Source organism: Mesoplodon densirostris, chromosome 6 (assembly GCF_025265405.1).
Source record: "Mesoplodon densirostris isolate mMesDen1 chromosome 6, mMesDen1 primary haplotype, whole genome shotgun sequence".
Taxonomy (NCBI): domain Eukaryota; kingdom Metazoa; phylum Chordata; class Mammalia; order Artiodactyla; family Ziphiidae; genus Mesoplodon; species Mesoplodon densirostris.
Window position 1 is genome coordinate 4,120,649 of NC_082666.1, and position 19,179 is coordinate 4,139,827.

Genomic DNA, 19,179 nt, shown 5'->3' on the forward strand with positions numbered 1-19,179 from the left:
CATACAAGAGTTGCTGCAGAAAGCAAACTGCAAACTAGTAGATGGATATTCTAGGAGACAGGTCTTGCCTGAATGTCAGAAACAGCTTCCCAACCCCTAGAACTTGGTTGGGGACAGAATGGGCTGCTTCATGGGATGGAGGACAGTAGGAGGAGGTGCAGGCAGGAGCTGCAGGGCCACCTGTCAGGGGGTCTGGTGATGGGAAGTCCACACATGCGTTGGGGGGAGAGGCCTTTGGGCCTTTTTGTGCTCCAGGAGCCTGTGGGTCTGTAAACCAGGTAAGATCTGCGCATTTCATTCCGTCTTACAAATGATTCAAAGAGACCTGAAACTTGACTTCATCTCTTTTTAGTCTGAAAATTGGGGACTTCGTAAAAATAAATTTGTAAAATTTGTAAAATGAAGCAGGTCAGTACCTACTTCATTAATACTAAATATTAATACTAAATATTTGAAGTTGTATGTATCGAATTACTTAGCTATAGGAGCCCTTAGGGTTGCCAGGAACAAAGAACTATTGTTATTGCTGGGTTAGTCAAAAGCTGACAGTCATGGCTAAAGCAAGCTGATGTGTACACAGAAGTCATGATTTCAAGCCAAGAGGAAAATAACATATTCCAAGAGAAACTACAACTCCAGAATAACAATTCCTAGCTACTCACAGGATGTTTTTTATATTCATGTGTAATGTAAATTGGAAGAGAAGGCCAAGGAAAATAGAGGAATTGGATGAACTTCTCCTAGGGGAATTTTGGACATCATACATTTAGCAACATTCACGTTATGGAAATGAGAAGCAACAGGCAAGAAAATGTCTTGTATTGTAGCCTGTAATCGGCGATCACACAGGGAATGGAAAGGCAAGGAGAGTTGGAAGTAATTGTGATAGAGGTGATGGATGGAGCTGAATTCTCATTTGGAATGGAAACTGGGAGGAGGAATCGTCTCCAAGCCATCTGAATCTGGGGGAGCAGCTTGAGGGCAGAGAATGACAGCGATCCAAGCGCTCTGGGGTAGAGCGGTAATGAAGGTTTCCGCTTCCTGGGCATAAGCTGGGATGCAGCTTATGTAGTCACCGATGGGCTTTGTTGGTGGCAAGAGAAAAGATTCATTTCCCCTCTTCCTCGTTCTTGTCGTGTACATGGATTCCTAGAGATTTGGATTGACAGAGCTTGCACACTTCACAAGGTGGGTCCTCTCCTCCCTGCAAACGGACTCCATTTGTTAAAATTCAGCCTGAAAAATGTTTCTCCCTTCTTGATTATCTTGGTGGAGTTGAAGGTTAAGATGACTGGTGAGGTCTAGTAGATGGATCAGCTGAGGTTTGTGGGGGTTTTTTTTTCCCTTTTGGGGGAAAAAAAAGGGGCTGAGTCAAAGAATCTGATTGCAGACCCTAAACTGTTGCTTGACATATGGGGCGTAATGATCTCTGCAGGGAGAGATGCAATTCTGTGGGCAGTCAGGCTTCACTCTGAGGTCTGTTTTCATGGACTAGTGCATCTCTTGTCGCTCTTTTCCTTTTGGGAACGACGCAGCAAGCAGCAGCCACCAAAAGAAAATACCAAGCGTCCAGTGAGGCTCCCCCAGCGAAACGGAGGAGTGAAACATCATTTCTCCCGGCCAAGAAAACTGCTGCTAAAGAAACTCCAAGGACTTTTAAGGGGAAGGCACAGAAAACGTTTTCTCCCAAGAGGTCTTCGGCTGGTGCGAGCGATGGAAACCAGGAGCGGAAACCGGGCATTAAGACTTCATCCCTGTTTAAAAACAACCCTGAGATTCCAGAACTCCACAGGTATGGCCACGTGTAGACACCCTTCGAGAATAAAAGGAATTAAGTGTCTTCTGCCTTTTTCTTTGTTTCTTGGAACTGATGCCCGCATCTTGTTCGTCATTTGCAGACCTGTAGTAAAGCAGGTGCAAGAAAAAGTGTTCACTTCAGATGCTTTTCAAGCCCTGGACCTCCACCCACATCTAGTAAGTATCCCTCCATGTTTTATTGGTGTGTCGATTTTTTTGGTCTGTTCATTCAGAATGTCTGTGAAATGACAGTTCTAGGAAGAAAAAAAATCAAAGAATGGTTATTTTTGCGTCAGGTTACCTGGATGAACTCAGATTGATGAGATGCTCTTCCAGGACCATTCACATGAACTTAGGAGTCTGTTCACTGTCCCCACTTCACACCCCCTTTTTTTAAAGAACTCTAAAGACTTTCCTCACCTAATTTACTTTAGGACTGAGACTCTACATATCGAACTTGAAATCCACCTCATAATTACTGGATAGATAACGACATCAGGGCTATTCTGGGTGGCTGATGTCACAGGGACCCTAGGAGAGGGAACTGAACCAGCATCTTGCTGTTAAGGGAGTTATAAAGAATTGAAGGAGGAAGGGGCTCTTTAAACATGCATTTGCTACAAACAAATGGACACTCAAAAAAAAAAAAAAAACAACAACCCATGAATGAGTGTTCCAGCCTTACTTATGAGTAAGGTGAGAAACATACATTCACTTTTAGGGAGTCTGGATTTCCTCGGCTCATGTGGTCATGGCTTACCTACTCCTTTGTTCGGGTGGGTTACCTATACTTGCTTTCTCACCTACAGGTTTGAGTGGAGTTTCCCAGCCTTGGTACCATGCACGTCTGGGGATGGGGACTCTGTGTCACGGGGGCTGCCCCGTGCATTGCAGGATGTATGGCAGCATCCTGTGCCTCTACTCACTTAACGCCAGTAGCATCCCCACCCCCAGTTGTAACAACCAACGATTTCTTCAGACATTGGGAGGTCCGGGGGAGGCAGTGCTCAGAACCACCCCCAGTTGAGAACCACTGGGTTAGAGGAACTTGATTTGATCGTGGTCATCCATTGTTACCCCAGTATTTTCCCCTTTTTTGCATCCTTATTTGCATTAAATATATTTGTATCAAAAAATTTGTTAAAGAAAAGTTTTTTTGTTTTTTTTTTGTCTTTTCTCTTAGATTTCCACAATAAATACAGTCTTAAAAATGTCTAGTATGACCAGGTAAGAACTCCGGGTCAGTCTTGATTTTCTCAGGATTTAAGTGGGTATAAACAGATGAAATCTGAATTGTCTGTGAAGGACAGCAAACTCGTGTCTTGGCATTGGAGAACAGGCCAGATTATTGACCCTCGAGGGCTTGGTAGCCGCTCAGCTTCCCCACCTGGGAGATGGAGGGACTGGGTCTCCGTCCCCTTCTGCCCTCAGCTCTAAACTGTAAGAGATCTCTGGTCCAGAAGATGGTCTGCATAAGATCCCACGGTTGTCTGTGCTTCCTGAAAATAACTTGTCTAGAATACAGAATTCATCTTGTCATTTCTTAGTGGTAAGAATTAGAGTCATCTACAAGTTAGGAGTAAATACTTAGTTGGATATAATAGGATGCTGAAAAAAGTTTTTAAATGTTAGTGACAACTCCTGGAAAACAGAAATGGAGTGGTGACAGGTGTGGGGCATAGATGACCCCCTCTCTTTGAGTATGTATGCTTCTGTACATTTTAATAAGTCACCTTTCACTTAGAAGTAAACATTAATAAGAGTATCAAAGAATAAAATAAGGAACCCCTTTATTATTTTTTTTCAGTTTTGTCAACCAAATGTAAGTGATTTCCATACCCTTTTGGGTTTTTTATTTTATTTTATTGAAGTATAGTTGATTTACAAGGTGTTAATTTCTGCTGCACAGCAAAGTGATTCAGTTATGCATATATATTCTTTTTCATATTCTTTTCCATTGTGGTTTATCATGGGATATTGAATATAGTTCCCTGTGCTGTACAGTAGGACTTTGTTGTTTGTTTTTGAATACACACGTGGACACACATTTTACTGTGTCCATAGCAGTCATATTTGGTTTTCTAGAGAATGGACAGCAGTTCCTGGCTCTCTGTGTGGCTCACAAGCTTCCTTTCACTCTTCTGCTTGGGAATCTTTCCATAATGTTTTATTGTTTCATATTCCCTGGTTCAGAAGGCAGGAGAGTGTGTGATGTGCTTTTGTGGTGGCTCCAGCTTGTCATCACGCCTGTCCCATTTTTCTTTTTAAGTAGTCTAATAGAACGGCCAATCTCTGGCTTGCCTCAACATTTGCAGCCCCAAAAGTTCCAAAAATTTAACTGAGGTTTTATTCTTCTAACCATCAAAGGTTTCTCAGCCCTTCCCATGACTGTTTAGGTAACCGCTGAGGCGGCAGGTGATAGAGCCTGGGGTCACTGCATTTTGTGTATCTTGCATCTCTGCGTGTAAACATGGGCAGGTGGTACTTTATAGATAATCATGTGCTCTTTCTTTTGGGCGGCCCAAGCGTTCAGAAGCAAAGTATCCCTGTGTTGCTGGAAGGCAGAGATGCTCTCGTGAGATCCCAGACTGGCTCAGGTCAGTTGTCATTTGATTTCTGCCCTTCCTCCACGGTCGTGTGGTGGGTTGTGCAGTGGAGGTGTCTGTCGCGGTGGTGGCTGCTTTGGTTTGGGGGAGGGGCGGCCACGCTTGCTTCTGATGAGAGCCCTGAAAGGAAGGGGATGATCAATGGGGCCCATGATCAGGAATGATCAGGAAGGAGTCAAGTCTGCTATCATTTCTCAGAGCCCATCTCAGGGCTTTGCCTGGTCCCACCATCTATGGCCAGAGCTGCCTGTCTTCACTCCAGTGGGTGATGACTGTTTCCTTCTGGTATTAAAACAGTCTTGCTGTGAGCACACGCTGATCGGGTGCTAGTTGTTTTGCTAGAACAGGGAACACCGTTCTGGCGCGTTCCAGAACAGTCTGGACTTGCTCTTCTGACCCTCTTGTGCTCTTAGTGGCAGGTCAGCTATTCTCTGCTCCCCCAGCTCAGCCACCTTTCAGGTGGGTGGAAGCCCACAGTTTTTGCCATCCTTGGTTTCTCCTTGATCTTTAGAGGCCAGCCTGGGGTTTCAGACTGGCTGGCTCCTTACCACGAAAGCACCACAGAAGACACTTACTTGACCACGGAAGCCCCTTTGAGAGGTTGAGGTGACCCCAGAGAGGGAGTTTTCTAGTTTCTAGGGACAGTCATTGAGTTGAGCTTCTGTGTGACCTCGGAAATGTATCATTGTCTCCCTTGTTAGACGTTAAAGGAGCTGAAGGTGCAGGTTTGTTAGAAGTACTGAATTTACAAAGCAGAGCTAGGAGTTGTGACAGACAGGTGACTTCTGTTTCCACCTGGATGTGAGTGCACTTTTCTTGTCCCCAGACTTCAGGACGGCCCAAGGGTAGCAGTGCCGGTTCGTTCACTGTCTTTGGTTTTCTGACATCTACAGGCTCTGTGATTTTGATTTTTGCTCTTGTACTTTTTTAAAAGGTAAAACTCTTGCCTATTGCATCCCCGTGGTCCAGTCTCTTCAAGCAATGAAATCCAAAATACAGGTGAGTAGAAAGTGTGTTTTTCTGGGAATTCCCTGGCGGTCCAGTGATTAGGACTCGGCACTTTCACTGCCGAGGGCCTGGATTCAATCCCTGGTCGGGGAACTAATATCCTGCAAGCCACGTGGTGTGGCCAAAAAAAAAGAAAAAAATAGAAAAGAAAGTATGTTTTTCTGTTATTGTTCACAGTGCATAAGAAGCCATCAAACTGAACCAAAGCAGTAATATTGGGGCCAAAAGAACCTTTTCACTTAGCTTTGTTTTCCTGCCTCTTTTTAGTTCATTTATTACGTAAGCATGTTGCATCTGAAGACCATGCTCAGAGTGGAATAGAATAAATATAAACAAATGTAACAATCATCCTAGTAGTTCTAATAGGGAATGTTTGTGAGACGCTCCCCCTGTGTCCGACATCGTGCCGAATGCTTTGCTTGTGTTGTCTTCTTGGCTCTCTCACTACCCCAGTCCCACTGAGTTGGAAGGTACTACCATTACCTCGAGTTAAAAAAAGAAAAGAAAAAAAAAAGGAGGCTTGAGGAAGTTAAATAACTTCCTAAGGCCGTGCGGGGAGTGATTGTGGAGCTGGGTTTCCACCTTCATTCTCTTTGGCTCCAGAGGCCAAGCTCTTCTGACTGAGAAAGGTGAACATCGTATTGAAAAAACAGTGGTTTGTCATGAATAGTAGAAGTGAAAATAAGTACCCAATTAGCGGGTGTGACGGTTGGGCCGCCTTGTATTTAGTATTTTCTAGGACTTATCTTTAGTTGCAAAACACACTTAAGCGCCTGGGCCAGAGGGGCCAGAACTGGGTTCCTTGGAATGGTCCCCTAGGAGGCCGTGTGACTGCCATGTTCCGTAGACATACGTGTCATCTCAAAACCCAGCCCAGCATCTCACAAGTACACCCTGGTTATTCTCAGTTGAGAGGAAACAGTGAGATCAGAAATAGGAAGAGAGGTGGGTTCACAGACAGATGATGAGCTAGTTGGTTACTTTTTCCTCAGTCGGGACACGCAGAATTCAATGTATATTGAGCCTGCCTGTTATTTGAATGACAAAATAAATAATGATGGCGTTGGATTACAGCCCACAGTCTAAAACAAATATCTATTGAGTCCAAGCTGATATAAATGAATTATTGAATAAATAGGTGGGACGAGGGAAAGCCCTTCCTTATACTAGAATTCCAGTGAGTACTTGTAGGACATCATCATTTGGCAAATGACACAGGAATCATCAGAGATGCTAAAATGAGTGGATTAAAGTGTGATGAAAATGGGATGTTTACACAGTCTCAAAGTATGTATCCAGAAGATACAGGGGAAAAAATGGTAACTTTACAGTGGGGAAGCCTGGCTGATGCCACCTTAACCAAGTAGTTGGATGGGGCCTCACCAGTGCCGGGATGTTTTTGCCTAATGTGTCTCCTGATAGGTGCATGAAGGTTGTAACAGTACTTCTCTGGTTTTCTTGCCAGAAACGCATAACTCTAATCATAAACATCAGGCAAAGCCAAATCAAAGTACGTTCTACAGAGTGACCGGCCAGTACTCCTCAAAGGTATTAAGGTCACAAAAGACAAAGAAATACTAAAGAGCTACACCAGAGTAAAAGAGACGAAGGGGTCATGACAACTAAATGCTGCGTGGTCCTGAATTGGGTCTTAGTCTGGAAAAAACATGTTAATAGGTCAGTTAACGAACTTTGAATAAGGCCTATAAATTAACTAATAGCACTAATAGCAGTGAATCAATGTTAATTTCCTGTTTGGTCACTGTACTGTGATTTTGAGAATCAATATCATATAAGGAAGCTGGGAGAAGGGTGTAAGGGCGTTCTTTGAACTATTTGTGCAATTTTTTGCAAGCCCGAAATTATTTCAGAATGAATACGTTTAAATGTTATTTAAACTTTATTTAAATGATTTTAAAATCAATAAATCCTACACAATCATCCAAATGGTGGAACCTTATATAGTTATTAAAAGTGCTGTTTTCTTCAACTACTATTTGTGAACTTGACAGGCATTCTTGCCATGTTAAAAAGGCAGGTTATAAAATAGTATGTATAATATGACTCCAATTTCATAACTAATAATTAAATATATACATATATATATATGTGTGTACACACACAAAGATGAGAAAGATACTTTTCAAACTAATGCCGGTTTTCTCTGAGGTGGGTGAGTGAGAATTCTGTTTCCTGCATGTGAGTGATGTTTTCTTCCATTGGGCACTTTGCAGTGCGGTGGTTCATACAAGGGCCTTAGCATCGTACCTGGTGTAGGTTAGAGAAGAAATGTGAATTATTAGACCAGTGTGGTAAAGTCTTATCCGTTTAGATACTCCAGGAGAACTTCTAGTAGAGGGTTTTTTCTTCCTGGAAAGTTGCAGAGTTTGGGCGTGTATTTGATCTGGCGTGGGTCCTACAGTTCTGGCCCAGCTATCTCATTTGCTGGATCTGTGAACGGAGGACAGGAGACGTGCCATTACATTCCTCAGGTGGACAGCACGGCGGGGGCTCTGCTCAGATCCTGGGTCTGAGTGTGACGTTAGCACATCACCTCATCCTAGTGTGCCTCGTGGGGGATCACGGCAGTGCCTGTGTCCTGGGGTTGCCAGGAGGATTCAGGGAGTCAGCGCACGGGGAGAGTTGAGACCTGCTTCCAAGCGCCTGGTGGTGATAGTACCTGCTCGCTAAGTCTCCGCCATCATCGTCAGCAGCAGGGCCGTGTGGCTGGTTTGAAGGGCAGTGTTGTGAATTGCTTAGATTCAGAGCATTAACCAACCATGTCGTTGTTCTCATTTACTCAAGTATTTTTTAATATCAATAACAGCTTGTTCTATTAAAGACTGGAATATTCTGTAGAGACGATTTAACAAGCCCAAATTTAATTCACTTATTTCAAGTGATGCTCAGTACAGGCCCTTGGAGTTCACTGTAAACAGATTTGACCTGTAGAAAACACCTATCTGGAGGGAGCAGCAAATTCAAGGCACCAGCAGAGTCTTCAGTCACTTCAGTGACGGAATGAAGATGGACTGCTTTTCCGTGTTTTCACACTTTCAGCTCTTTGGGCTCTGATTTTTTTTAACATCCCATCCATCCTTCCTCACTCACTTCTGCCCTGCGAGGAATTGATTGGTCTTTCTTCTTCTCTGTGTAGTAACACCTTTTGAAATGTCAGAATCTCTAACACTGCTGTGTTGATACCGTTGTACTAACATGTTTACTGTTCCTCGCCCGGCTTCAGCGCAGTCTCGCAAAGTCGATGTTGAGTACAGACGGCTGTAGTTTGAATTCCAAATCCCTTTCGCCTTGTGGGTAAACGTTTCCTATGCAAAATATGAAAACCGTACTTGTAAATTAGTTTGCTGCTAAATCTGTGCTTAGCTTCTACACTAACGTATTCGATGCATTCCCTAAGTGTCTGTGAGCACTTTGGAGATTCAAGGCACCGCTGACTTCCTGGCCCTTGTCAGATTACTTTGTTTTCTTCTACTATTGTTACTGTTATTTGTAGGTATAAGGTACATGTTAAAAAAATCTGAAGAGCACCAAAAAATATACAGTGACAAGTAGGTCGTTCTACTGCCCCTTGCCCTGAGTGGCACAGTTCTCCTCTCAGGATGAGATGGTCCTTATCGCCGGTCTCTTGTTTAATCCTTTCAAGGGTATTCTTTGCATATAAAGCAAATCTGACTATACATAGTTCCCCTCCCCCTTTCATTGAAGTTTTTGTTTGTTTGATACACAAAAGGTTGCTTGCTGTGCATGATTGTCTGTGCCTTGCTTTTGTTCACTTAATATGTTTTGGGGATGGTTTCTTATCAATACCGTGTTGACCCGCCTTGTTTTTTTAATGGCTGCCTAGTCTTCCACTGTAAGTATGTACCATAAATTATTGAGTCATTCCCTCGATGGTGGAATTTACATTATGTTCAACATTTTGCTACAAACAAAGCAATTAAACAACTTCTTTATACACACGTGTGAGTCTCTCTTTTTGAGAAATTCCTATAAGTGGAATTTGCTTTCTATTTGGTAGATAATACCAAAATTGATCTTTAAAGGAGTTATACCAATTTGGATTCCCACCAACAGTGTATAAGAGTTCCTGTGTGCCTATGCCTTTATCAACACTATCGGCTGTTTTATTTTTGCTCATTTGACAGGGGAAAAATGTTGTATCATAGTTTTGATTTGAATTTCTCTTAGGAGTAAAGTTGAGCATCTTTTCATACATTTAAAAGCCATATTTTGAATTCTTATTTCCATAAATTAGCTATTATATCCCTCTCCATTTTTCTATTTGAGTTGTTGGTCTTTTTTATTTTTATTTTTAATTGAATTACAAACCTTCTTTATAAACTAAGAAATTGGCCCTTTCTCTTATGTGTGGCATATTTTTTCCCCACGTTGTCATTTGACTAATTTTTTTTAGATGTTACTTTTCCATTCTGAAATTTAAAAATTTTTATGTAATAAAATTTATCAGAGTTTTATAGATTCTGAGTTTTATGTCATCTGTAAAAAGGCCAACTTAATTCCAACTTTATTTTTCTAACTTAATTTTTTTTCTAAAAGGACATTTGAATTATCCATCTTTTCACTGCTGATATAAATTGCCTCTTATCATATTTCCTGACTTTCTATATGTATTTGATTCTATTCTAGGCTGTATTTGTTATTGTAATCTCTATGTGCTAGCATCAATTTTTTAAAACTACTGTAGATTTAAATTGTCTTATCATCTGCTGTTGTTCAGAAATGTCTTGATTATTCTTGCACATTTATTTTTCCATATGAACTTTGAAATCAGCTTGTCTGGTTATATATATTATTTTTTTATGCATATGTATGTATACTTGTGGCATGTTTTAGATATTTTATATATGCATAAATATGCATGTTCATGGCATTTTTATTAGAATTACATAACATTTATGGATTGATTTAAGGGGAATTAGCTTATTTATAATATTGAGTCTTCTTATCCAAGAATAGGATACATTGTTCCATTTATTCAAATTTTATTTTATGTGCCTTAGAGGTATTTAAAATTTTTTATTGTATAGATTTTGTACATTTTTTGTGAAGCTTTTTTTTTTTAACCTTTTTTGGTTTTTTGCTATTCTAAGTGTGAGTCCATCTAACTTTCTGTGTTGGAAGGCTGTTGATTTTCTGTATTAATTTTGTATTCAGCTAGTTGACTTGTCTTTTTTGTAGTAGATTTTCAAGTGATTTCTTTTTTTTTAATTTATTAAATTTATTTATTTTTGTCTGCATTGGGTCTTTGTTGCTACGCGCAGGCTTTCTCTAGTTGTGGCGAGCGGGGGCTACTCTTCGTCGCGGTGGGCGGGCTTCTCACTGCGGTGGCTTCTCGTTGCAGAGCATGGGCTCTAGGCACGCGGGCTCAGTAGTTGTGGCACATGAGCTCAGTAGTTGTGGCTCACAGGCTCTAGAGCTCAGGCTCAGTAGTTGTGGCACATGGGCTTAGTTGCTCCGCAGCATGTGGGATCTTCCTGGACCAGGGATCAAACCCGTGTCCCCTGTATTGGCAGGCGGATTCTTAACCACTGCACCACCAGGGAAGTCCTCAAGTCCCGATTTCTTAAGTTGTTTTTGTTTTCGTTGGTTTTGGGGTTTTTTTAGGATAAAATATCATCTGCTAATAATGACAACTTTACTTCCTACTTTCCAGATTTATACATATTTCTTTGTCTTTTCTGATTGCATGGGCCAGAACTTCTAGATTAATGTTGTGTAATCATGAGGGTAGTGGGCAGGCTTATCTCTTTAATGAACTGCTCCTGATGTTCACAAGTGGCCACCCTTAATCTCCCCTTCTGGACCTCTGTGACCTACGTTCATTCAACTAATGGCATTTCTTTCCTTCTGTGTCAACAGCGTGGTGACGGCCCCTATGCTCTGATACTAGTGCCAACAAGAGAGGTAAGCAGTCCCACTTTCGGGGTGCTAAGCAAGTACGTTCAGTGATATCGTTGAATTTAAAAGTGGTTTTACCATTTTTCTCCCTGCTGCACAAATCACTACACCCTTTCCTTTGCCCAGGAACCATCCTTCTGGTTCTTGACAAGAAGAAAAATTCAAGTATTCTTTGAAAACCAAAAGTTTTTTGGTTTTGGATAAGTGTTTCTCTGTTATCTAAAAACTAATGACACTATAAATTTCTGTCCTTATAAAAGGAATTAAAATAATCACATTTTTGTACGTTGGTTTTTTCTTTTACAACTTAATTAAAAAATAAAAGCAGTTGACCCTACAAATGAACTTTTATTTTTTAAAGAAGCTACTGTACCAAAATTTTTACTTGTTTCTCAAAGTTAAGCTTCTTGATGTTTTTTCTTCTTTCTTGGTGGAAATCTCTTCTATCCGATTTATTTTATTTGTCTTTAGAGGCAATTTCAGATTAGGGTATCTGTTTCCTATATCGAATGCTAATCACTTCCTTGCAGAGAATCGATCATGACAATGGAGGTTTCTGTACAGCCTGCAGCATCCTGTCTCAGCTCAATCCATTGAAGGAGCAGGCACAGAGCTGTTTAAATTTTTACAGCAGCAAACTCGCTACTTCCCTGGGATGCTTCCTGAATACAAAACATGTGGAAACTGTATATATATCCTTGGATAAAGGGATTATGTAGAGGCTTTGTTGATGGTTGTTAATGGTTATAAACTGTTCGGTACATTAATGTTCTCTTTCTCTGGTTTCCACTGGGCTTGTTGGTTTTTTCTTTTTTTCCCCCTTTAATAAACTTGGGAAATGACCGTCTCTGTCTTTAGCTGCTGCTCTGCCCCAGCATAGCCTTAGGATATAGTCACGTCACCTGTAAAGTAACGTTCCCAAGGCTAGCCTGTTGCGTCACTGTACGCTTTACCGCTTCACACATATTACATTCTCTCTCTTTCCAAACAGGTTGACTCTGTTTCATTTTCTTCCATCTTTGTGTACCGTAGACTGTACTTTTCTGTGTGGTACTCTGGGAATTTGAGCCAGCAGAGGGAGCACAGAACACTGTGTTTGTGTATGTCCAAGAAATAGATGTGATGTCTCTAGCCACATTCTCCAGACGGACAGTTTTCAGAATCAGTCTAAGAACAAGGTGTATTTCCCAAGTAGATTCTGTGTAGAGGGCTTTTTTTTTTTTAAATCCTAACTTGAGGTCCAAGGTTGGATCCTTATCACTTTACACTGTCTAAATGTTTAAAAATAAATAAAAAGGTAAGAAGGGACCTTGCTCATTAACTCTAACTTTTTAACATTTACAGCTGGCCCTACAAAGCTTTGATACTGTCCAGAAACTGCTTAAGGTAAGGCAAGCCATGAGTTCAGTTTTGTCTTTTTTTCCCTGACTTTTTGAGGAAAGAGAAAGATACCAGTCTTTTCTTTATTTTCAAAGAGCTAGGAATTACTGCAGTTTTCCTTGTATTCCCTGGATGTCTCTGCTCACCCCAGATACAGTTTATAGGTTTTTATTGATCTGAACCTTACGAATCACCAATTTCTAGCTTAGTGAGATTATTAGTGTTCACTGGTACTTCAGGTCCTGTAATCTGTTCATCATAGTCACTAGCAAGCCACCTACAGAGACTCACAGGTACAACCTTAAGGTGATCCAGTGAAAGCAACTTAACAAGCCGCAAGCAGGGTTTGTTTAAGAAAGAAGAGAGAGAAAGCTTCCAAGCCAAAGGCTGCCAGCCCACTGAATTAGATTGAGAATTGATCTCTCCTTTCTTTTATCACGAGTGGGAGTAAGGAAGCATTGTACTTGGGTTTGATCTTAACCAAAAAGGAAAAAAAAAGGCAATAGACTTACTGAACTGTGTTTTCAATTCAGGCTGTACAGGGAAAGGCAGAGAAGCTACTTGAATCGCTTAAAAAGCCCACATTTCTCTCTTACAGTGTCGGAAGCTAGTCGCCTAGGTATAATTTAAGTTACTGCTAATATCCATGGGCATGGCAAGGCCTAGGAATGGTGTCTGCACAGTAATACCTCCTGCAATGAAAAGCAGAGTCCTCCCTCACGACTTCCTTAAGGAAAGGGAATTTGGAATCAGCCTCTGCAGTAAATGGGGCTTTGCATTGATTTTGGTCTGATGTTTTTCTGTAGCCATTTACCTGGATTGTGCCTGGAGTGTTAATGGGAGGAGAGAAGAGAAAATCAGAAAAAGCCAGGTAGGGGGAGGTTTGTTTATTGTTAATTCCTTTTAAAGTCTGTTCTGTCTTCCTGTTCAGTAAGACTCTGGCCCTTCTCAGCCTGGGGAGAGCCTTGTCTCAGATGATGGTTCCTAGTCCCAGTGTGTGGGGACAGATTGAGTCCCCAGGGAGCGGTCACTCTAAACGGTGCTGTTTTTTAAAATATTGGTGAAACTACCAAGGGCTCCCCTTTTGATGTGGTCAGTAACAGCTCGTTACCTTCTTAAATCTCAACCCCCCGCCGGCCCCCGAGACCCACAGTCCCCCCTTGTTAAGGATACATCCCCCTTGACTCCCTTTTGTGGATATTGGGAGTTTGGGATTTTTGTTGTTTGATTTTACAGAAACAAGATTATAAACCTACATAATGCTTCGCATCTTGCTTCCTACACCCAAATACTTGATTCCTAATTCTATGTTAGAATTGGTAATGGGTGTCAGTAGAAAATTGTTGCAAGAAGTAAATTCCAAATTTGGTGCATTCTTTTAAAAACGGTTTTATTTTGTTATAGCTTAATGCTTAGTAGTTATGCTCAACCATGTGTGTAGTCTGTAAATGAGGAACAAATATTCAACTTGAAGCCTTCAGGTATCTGTTAGGGTAAGATTCTGCTGTAACTAACAACAGCAGTGGCGCAAACAATATGGAAGTTTTTTCTTTTTCTTTCACATTTAAGAAGCATGACGGTAGCCATCAGGGCTGGCATGGTGCGTGCGCCAGCGTGAGGACCCTGGCTCATTATGGCTTTTTGTGCCACTAAACGAAGCTTCCATTTTCAGGCTTTCCTCATAGTGTTAGATAGTTGTTGGCGCTCCAGCCATTATACCTGATTTCCTGCCGGTAGGAGCAAAGATAATCATACCTCCTCTTTTTAAAGGTACTGGTGGGGTTTGCATGCTCCCTTTATCCATTTATCTTATTGCCATAACTTGGGCATGTGCCCACTTAATTACAAGGGCAGCTGGAAAATGTACTCAGCTAAAAGTTGTAGGCTTTTATTACTATGCACTAATGGGACGAAGGATGGTTGTGGAGTAAGAAGTTAGATTTATTCCACCTGGTCCATGGGGCAAGGCTAGGCTTATGGCATGGAAGTTACAACAAGGATCCAGTATAAGAAAAAAGCATTCTAACCATTAAAGCACGTTGGCATGGGATAATGCATTCAGGTGGGAGGTTCCCCGGCACAGATGCCTTCAAGAACAGATTAGGTGACCATCTATCTGGAATATTCTAGGAAGCATCTATGGATCAGATAAAGGGCATTGGGTTATATAGTAAAGATTCCTCTGAGACAACTTTAATAGGATTTCAGATCTTACAGTTATTTTTTGTAAGGCAGAGAAACTTCAGAGAAAAATTAGAACTTAAATATATCTTTGTATCCGCTTGTCGTTACGTTTGTCATGATTTCGAGCTGTGGTATGTTGGCGCTGGCCATGAATCTGTCTCCTCCTCAGCCTTTTCCCTGTGTTTTCTATTGCTATGGCTCCATCTGATTTACTTTCTTTTATGATATATAAATTTAAACAGACTCCGGAAAGGAATAAATATTCTCATCTCAACTCCCGGACGCCTCGTGGATCATATTAAATCCACAAAGAACATTCATTTTCGTCGAATCCAGTGGCTGATTTTGGATGAAGCAGACAGGTGAGCCCTTCCAGGAAGCAGGAAAGGGCTGTTTCTCTGGTCTTTGCCGAAGCTTCTGGAGCCCCTTAGTGTTCCCTTTATTCACGTAGATTAAAACTCCTCCCTTGAAACCACAGAATCCTGGATTTGGGTTTTGAAAAGGACATCACAGTGATACTCAACGCTGTAAATGCCGAGTGCCAGGAACGACAGAACGTCTTGCTGTCGGCAACACTCACGGAAGGTGAGTTGAGAAGTGCTGTTTGTTCTCAACGGAGAGGAAGGGCCTAGACGCGAGCTGCATTGTTTCCCAGCAGCGATACTTAGCCTCGGTGGGGAGCGGGCGAGGAGGAAGGTGTCCGGAGAGGACTGCCCTTCAAACCATGTGTCCTGTGCTCCCGGCCTCCCTCGCCCATCATCCTGACTCTCCGGTCCCCAGCACGTGGGGGAAGGGAGAGGGGGCAGGTCCCAGGCCCAGAGCCCTCACGGGAAGGAGAGGCTGCTGTGCTCCCGTCAGGGTGTGCAGGAGGGGAGGACGCTGCCTGCCACCCGCCTGGTGGTCTTGTGAGGTTGTGATCGCGATTGCTACCCACTGAGAGCAGGGCTCTTGTCCTGAAGGTGGTAACTAACCTCTATCCCAGCTCATTTTTTGGTGTAATCACCCTGCCTTTCTCCTAAAGAGAAATCTATCCTAAAGAATATATTCTGTGAGCTCATTTCTGTCTTTCCGTCGTTGTTAAGAAGGAATTTCTTAGCTCTCTTTTGTCGACGGGAACACCTAGGCTTGGAAAAGTTGTATCACCCTCCACCAGGAACCCCCGCACGTGACTCCCTGTCTGAGCGACAAGTCAGCTCTCATGTTCTTATGTCACTTTACTCAGTTTACTAGCCTGCTCTGGTGCACACGTACCAGATGCCATCCACGTGACTCACCGGCAGTTCTCAGAGTGTATCCAAACTAACAGTGACTTTAAGAGAGAATCCATGGGACCTCCCTGGTGGTCCAGTGGTTAAGAATCCTCCTTGCAATGCAGGGGACGTGGGTTTGCTCCCTGGTTGGGGAACCAAGATCCCACATGCTGCAGGGAAGCTAAGCCCGCATGCCTCAACTACTGAGCCCAGGTGCCTCAACTAGAGAGCCTGCGCGTGCCCGCAAACTACAGACCCCACACGCTCTGGAGTCCAAGCACCACAGCTACGGAGTCTGCGTGCCACAACTAGAGAACCCGCGTGCTGCAGCTAAGACCTGATGCAGCCAAAAATAAAATAAATAAAATAAATAAATATTAAAAAAAGAAAGAGAGAGCTAATCCATGGAAAGGGGATTCTGTGCTCAAAAAGTTGGGGAAATGCCACACATTACCTCCCCGTCTTGGAGATTCATGTGCACATTTATACAATAAAGGTCCTGAGGAGGCCTGTAAGCCCGGAAAACCTTGGGAAGGAATCCCAGGAAAGCTTTTTATCAGGGTTTTCATAACTTACTTGACCACAGAACCCTTTCTGGGGGGTGGTGGGCAGGCATCTGTTTCAGTGGTCTTCCACGGGTCAGAGTTTAGAAACTCTGGTGGTGTGGATGGGATTTTGGTCCCTGGGAAGAAATGGGTGAGTCCCTGCTGGACTGACAGTGGGGCAGATCAGTGCTGGCATTTGGGGATACCCATCAGGAGTTTCTTAATAGGCCTGGGTGTGTGATGTTGGGGGCTGTGCAGGTGTGACCAGTTCTACAGCATGTGCCTGTTCAGTTGTCTTGTCCTTTTCACGTTTTCTCCAAGGTGTAACATGGCTAGCTGATATCAGTTTACACGACCCAGTCAGTATTTCTGTCCTGGATGAAAGCCATGACCAGTCGAACCCAAAGAGCAAAGCCATTCCTGAAGCTTCTCCTCCACAAGCTAGCGACGAGCTGGACAGCTTTGCCATACCAGCGAGTCTCGAGCAGTACGTGACGGTGGTTCCCAGCAAACTGAGGCTTGTCTCCCTAGCGGGCTTCATCCTGCAGAAATGCAAGGTAGGTCTGGGGACTGGGTCCAGCCTGATCCGGGGAAAGACCACAGTTTTGTTCATGTCGGGCATTGAGGCAGTGAGCTGAGACACACACAGAAGCTTCCAAACTGAGCTGTGGTGCAAGCGCAGACCTTAGCGGAGATCTTCTCAGTCAGTGGTTCTAGGATTGCAGTGAAGACTCAGAGGTCACTGATGGCCATTACGTTCAACTTAAGATCTGCCTCAGATACCTTTCCTGGGACTGATACCGGGCATGTCACAGGGGGTACACGCACGCTGGATGTGAGGCAGTACAGTAGCCTTTGCTCGTGTTCTTTAAAGAATCATTGTATTTGTATCTTTACTAGATTCCCGTGGTAACTGTCTCTAGTATATGGGGAGATAGTAGGTGGAAGGGCATCGAGACCAGCTGCGTGTGCAGAGTCCCCGCTGGGGAGTGCCATGCGTGGCGGGACCGAGTGAGGGGGAGGGACACAGCCAAGGGCGACTCTGCTCTGAAGCACAATTGTTTTTCTCAGATGCAAGAGGCCTGTTCGAGGTTGCAGCTGTGTCATTTTCCTGTCCTACATTCTTTGTAGTGTGGAGGATCTGTGTTATTTTTATTATTATTATTTATTTTAATTTTTTTTTTTTTTTTTTGCGGTACGCGGGCCTCTCACTGTTGTGGCCTCTCCCGTCGCGGAGCACAGGCTCAGCAGCCATGGCTCACGGGCCCAGCCGCTCCACAGCATGTGGGATCTTCCCAGACCGGGGCACGAACCTGTGTCCCCTGCATCGGCAGGCGGACTCTCAACTACTGCGCCACCAGGGAAGCCCCTGTGTTATTTTTAAAAATAATTCAAAGCCATCTGTCACCTCTGTTTCCAGATCGGGGCTAGCCTGCCCGTGTGTTTTAGAAAGAGATTCATTTTAAGCGTCACCTGATCTTAAAAACACGTGGTGGTTTTTCCCCCTTTGTATCGATGTAGTTTGAGAGAGACCAGAAGATGATCATCTTTTTCTCGAGTTGCGAGCTGGTGGACTTCCACTACAACCTCTTCCTCCAGACCCTGCTGAGCGGCTCAGGGGCCCTGGCCCGAGGTGGGTTGCCATGTGCCTCCACGCGGTTAAAATTCCTGCGGCTGCACGGCGACCTGGAACAGGAGGTGAGCCTGTCCTCCCGGGTTGGCCCTGGCTTCCCTAGGGACCCCGCTGGGCCAGGGAAGAACGTGGCTAAAGTGGGCGACCCACCAGAGGCCAAAACGGGTGGCACGACTATGTCGATGGGGCGAGGGGGAGCCTATTGTTCCCGTTTGCTTTGCTTTGCTCCGGGAGCTGGTCTCTTCCACCCGAGAGAGCTCGCAGGCCCAGCTTGGCCTGACTGTACCCCAACCAGCTGTTAAGGCAACAGAGTACCACTAAGTAGCTGGCACCGGGGAAGGGTTTTGCCTTTTTAGTACCCAGTGTGTAATTAGGGCTTGATGTCTTCAAATTAAGAGCATTAATGGAGCTAAATTGTGGCTCCCATATGGTACTGCTGAGCGTGACTGCTGTCATTGTCAACAAGATGCAGCGCTTTCGCTCAGAACACTTGGGTTGGAAGAGGACGCGGGGTTCCAGAGGGGCTGCAGGGGCTCAGCGCTGGCGAATATTTTCGATCAGGAAGAGGAGTGGAACATTTTCCTCATCTTGGGTACTTAGCTCCGTTCACTCTCGTTCCACTGCTGGTAGGCAGGCCATCCATTTAGGGAGTCGAGCGGGTGCAGAACGAGATGAACTCCCTGCAGTTGTGGCAGGAGGGACAAGCAGGGCTTGGGAACGGGAGCCGTCTTGTCCCAGAGCAGAGGTCACCAGGCCGCGTAGAAAGCTAGGAAGCCGGAAAGAAAGCCAGAGATTGGAATGAGGTTGGACTAGCACCACCTCTTAAAAATCAGAAC

General features: G+C 43.7%; 1 protein-coding gene across 1 annotated transcript in view; it reads left to right on the forward strand.

Moving 5' to 3' along the window:
* Window positions 1-19,179, forward strand: part of DDX31 (DEAD-box helicase 31) — a 72,431-nt gene that overhangs the window by 4,560 nt on the left and 48,692 nt on the right. The window contains 12 exon segments of the mRNA XM_060102385.1: window positions 1,536-1,792; window positions 1,899-1,974; window positions 2,981-3,024; window positions 4,324-4,394; window positions 5,338-5,402; window positions 11,313-11,357; window positions 12,696-12,737; window positions 13,538-13,602; window positions 15,158-15,277; window positions 15,394-15,500; window positions 17,032-17,267; window positions 18,232-18,408. Of these exon segments, the coding sequence (XP_059958368.1) occupies window positions 1,536-1,792; window positions 1,899-1,974; window positions 2,981-3,024; window positions 4,324-4,394; window positions 5,338-5,402; window positions 11,313-11,357; window positions 12,696-12,737; window positions 13,538-13,602; window positions 15,158-15,277; window positions 15,394-15,500; window positions 17,032-17,267; window positions 18,232-18,408 (1,305 nt within the window).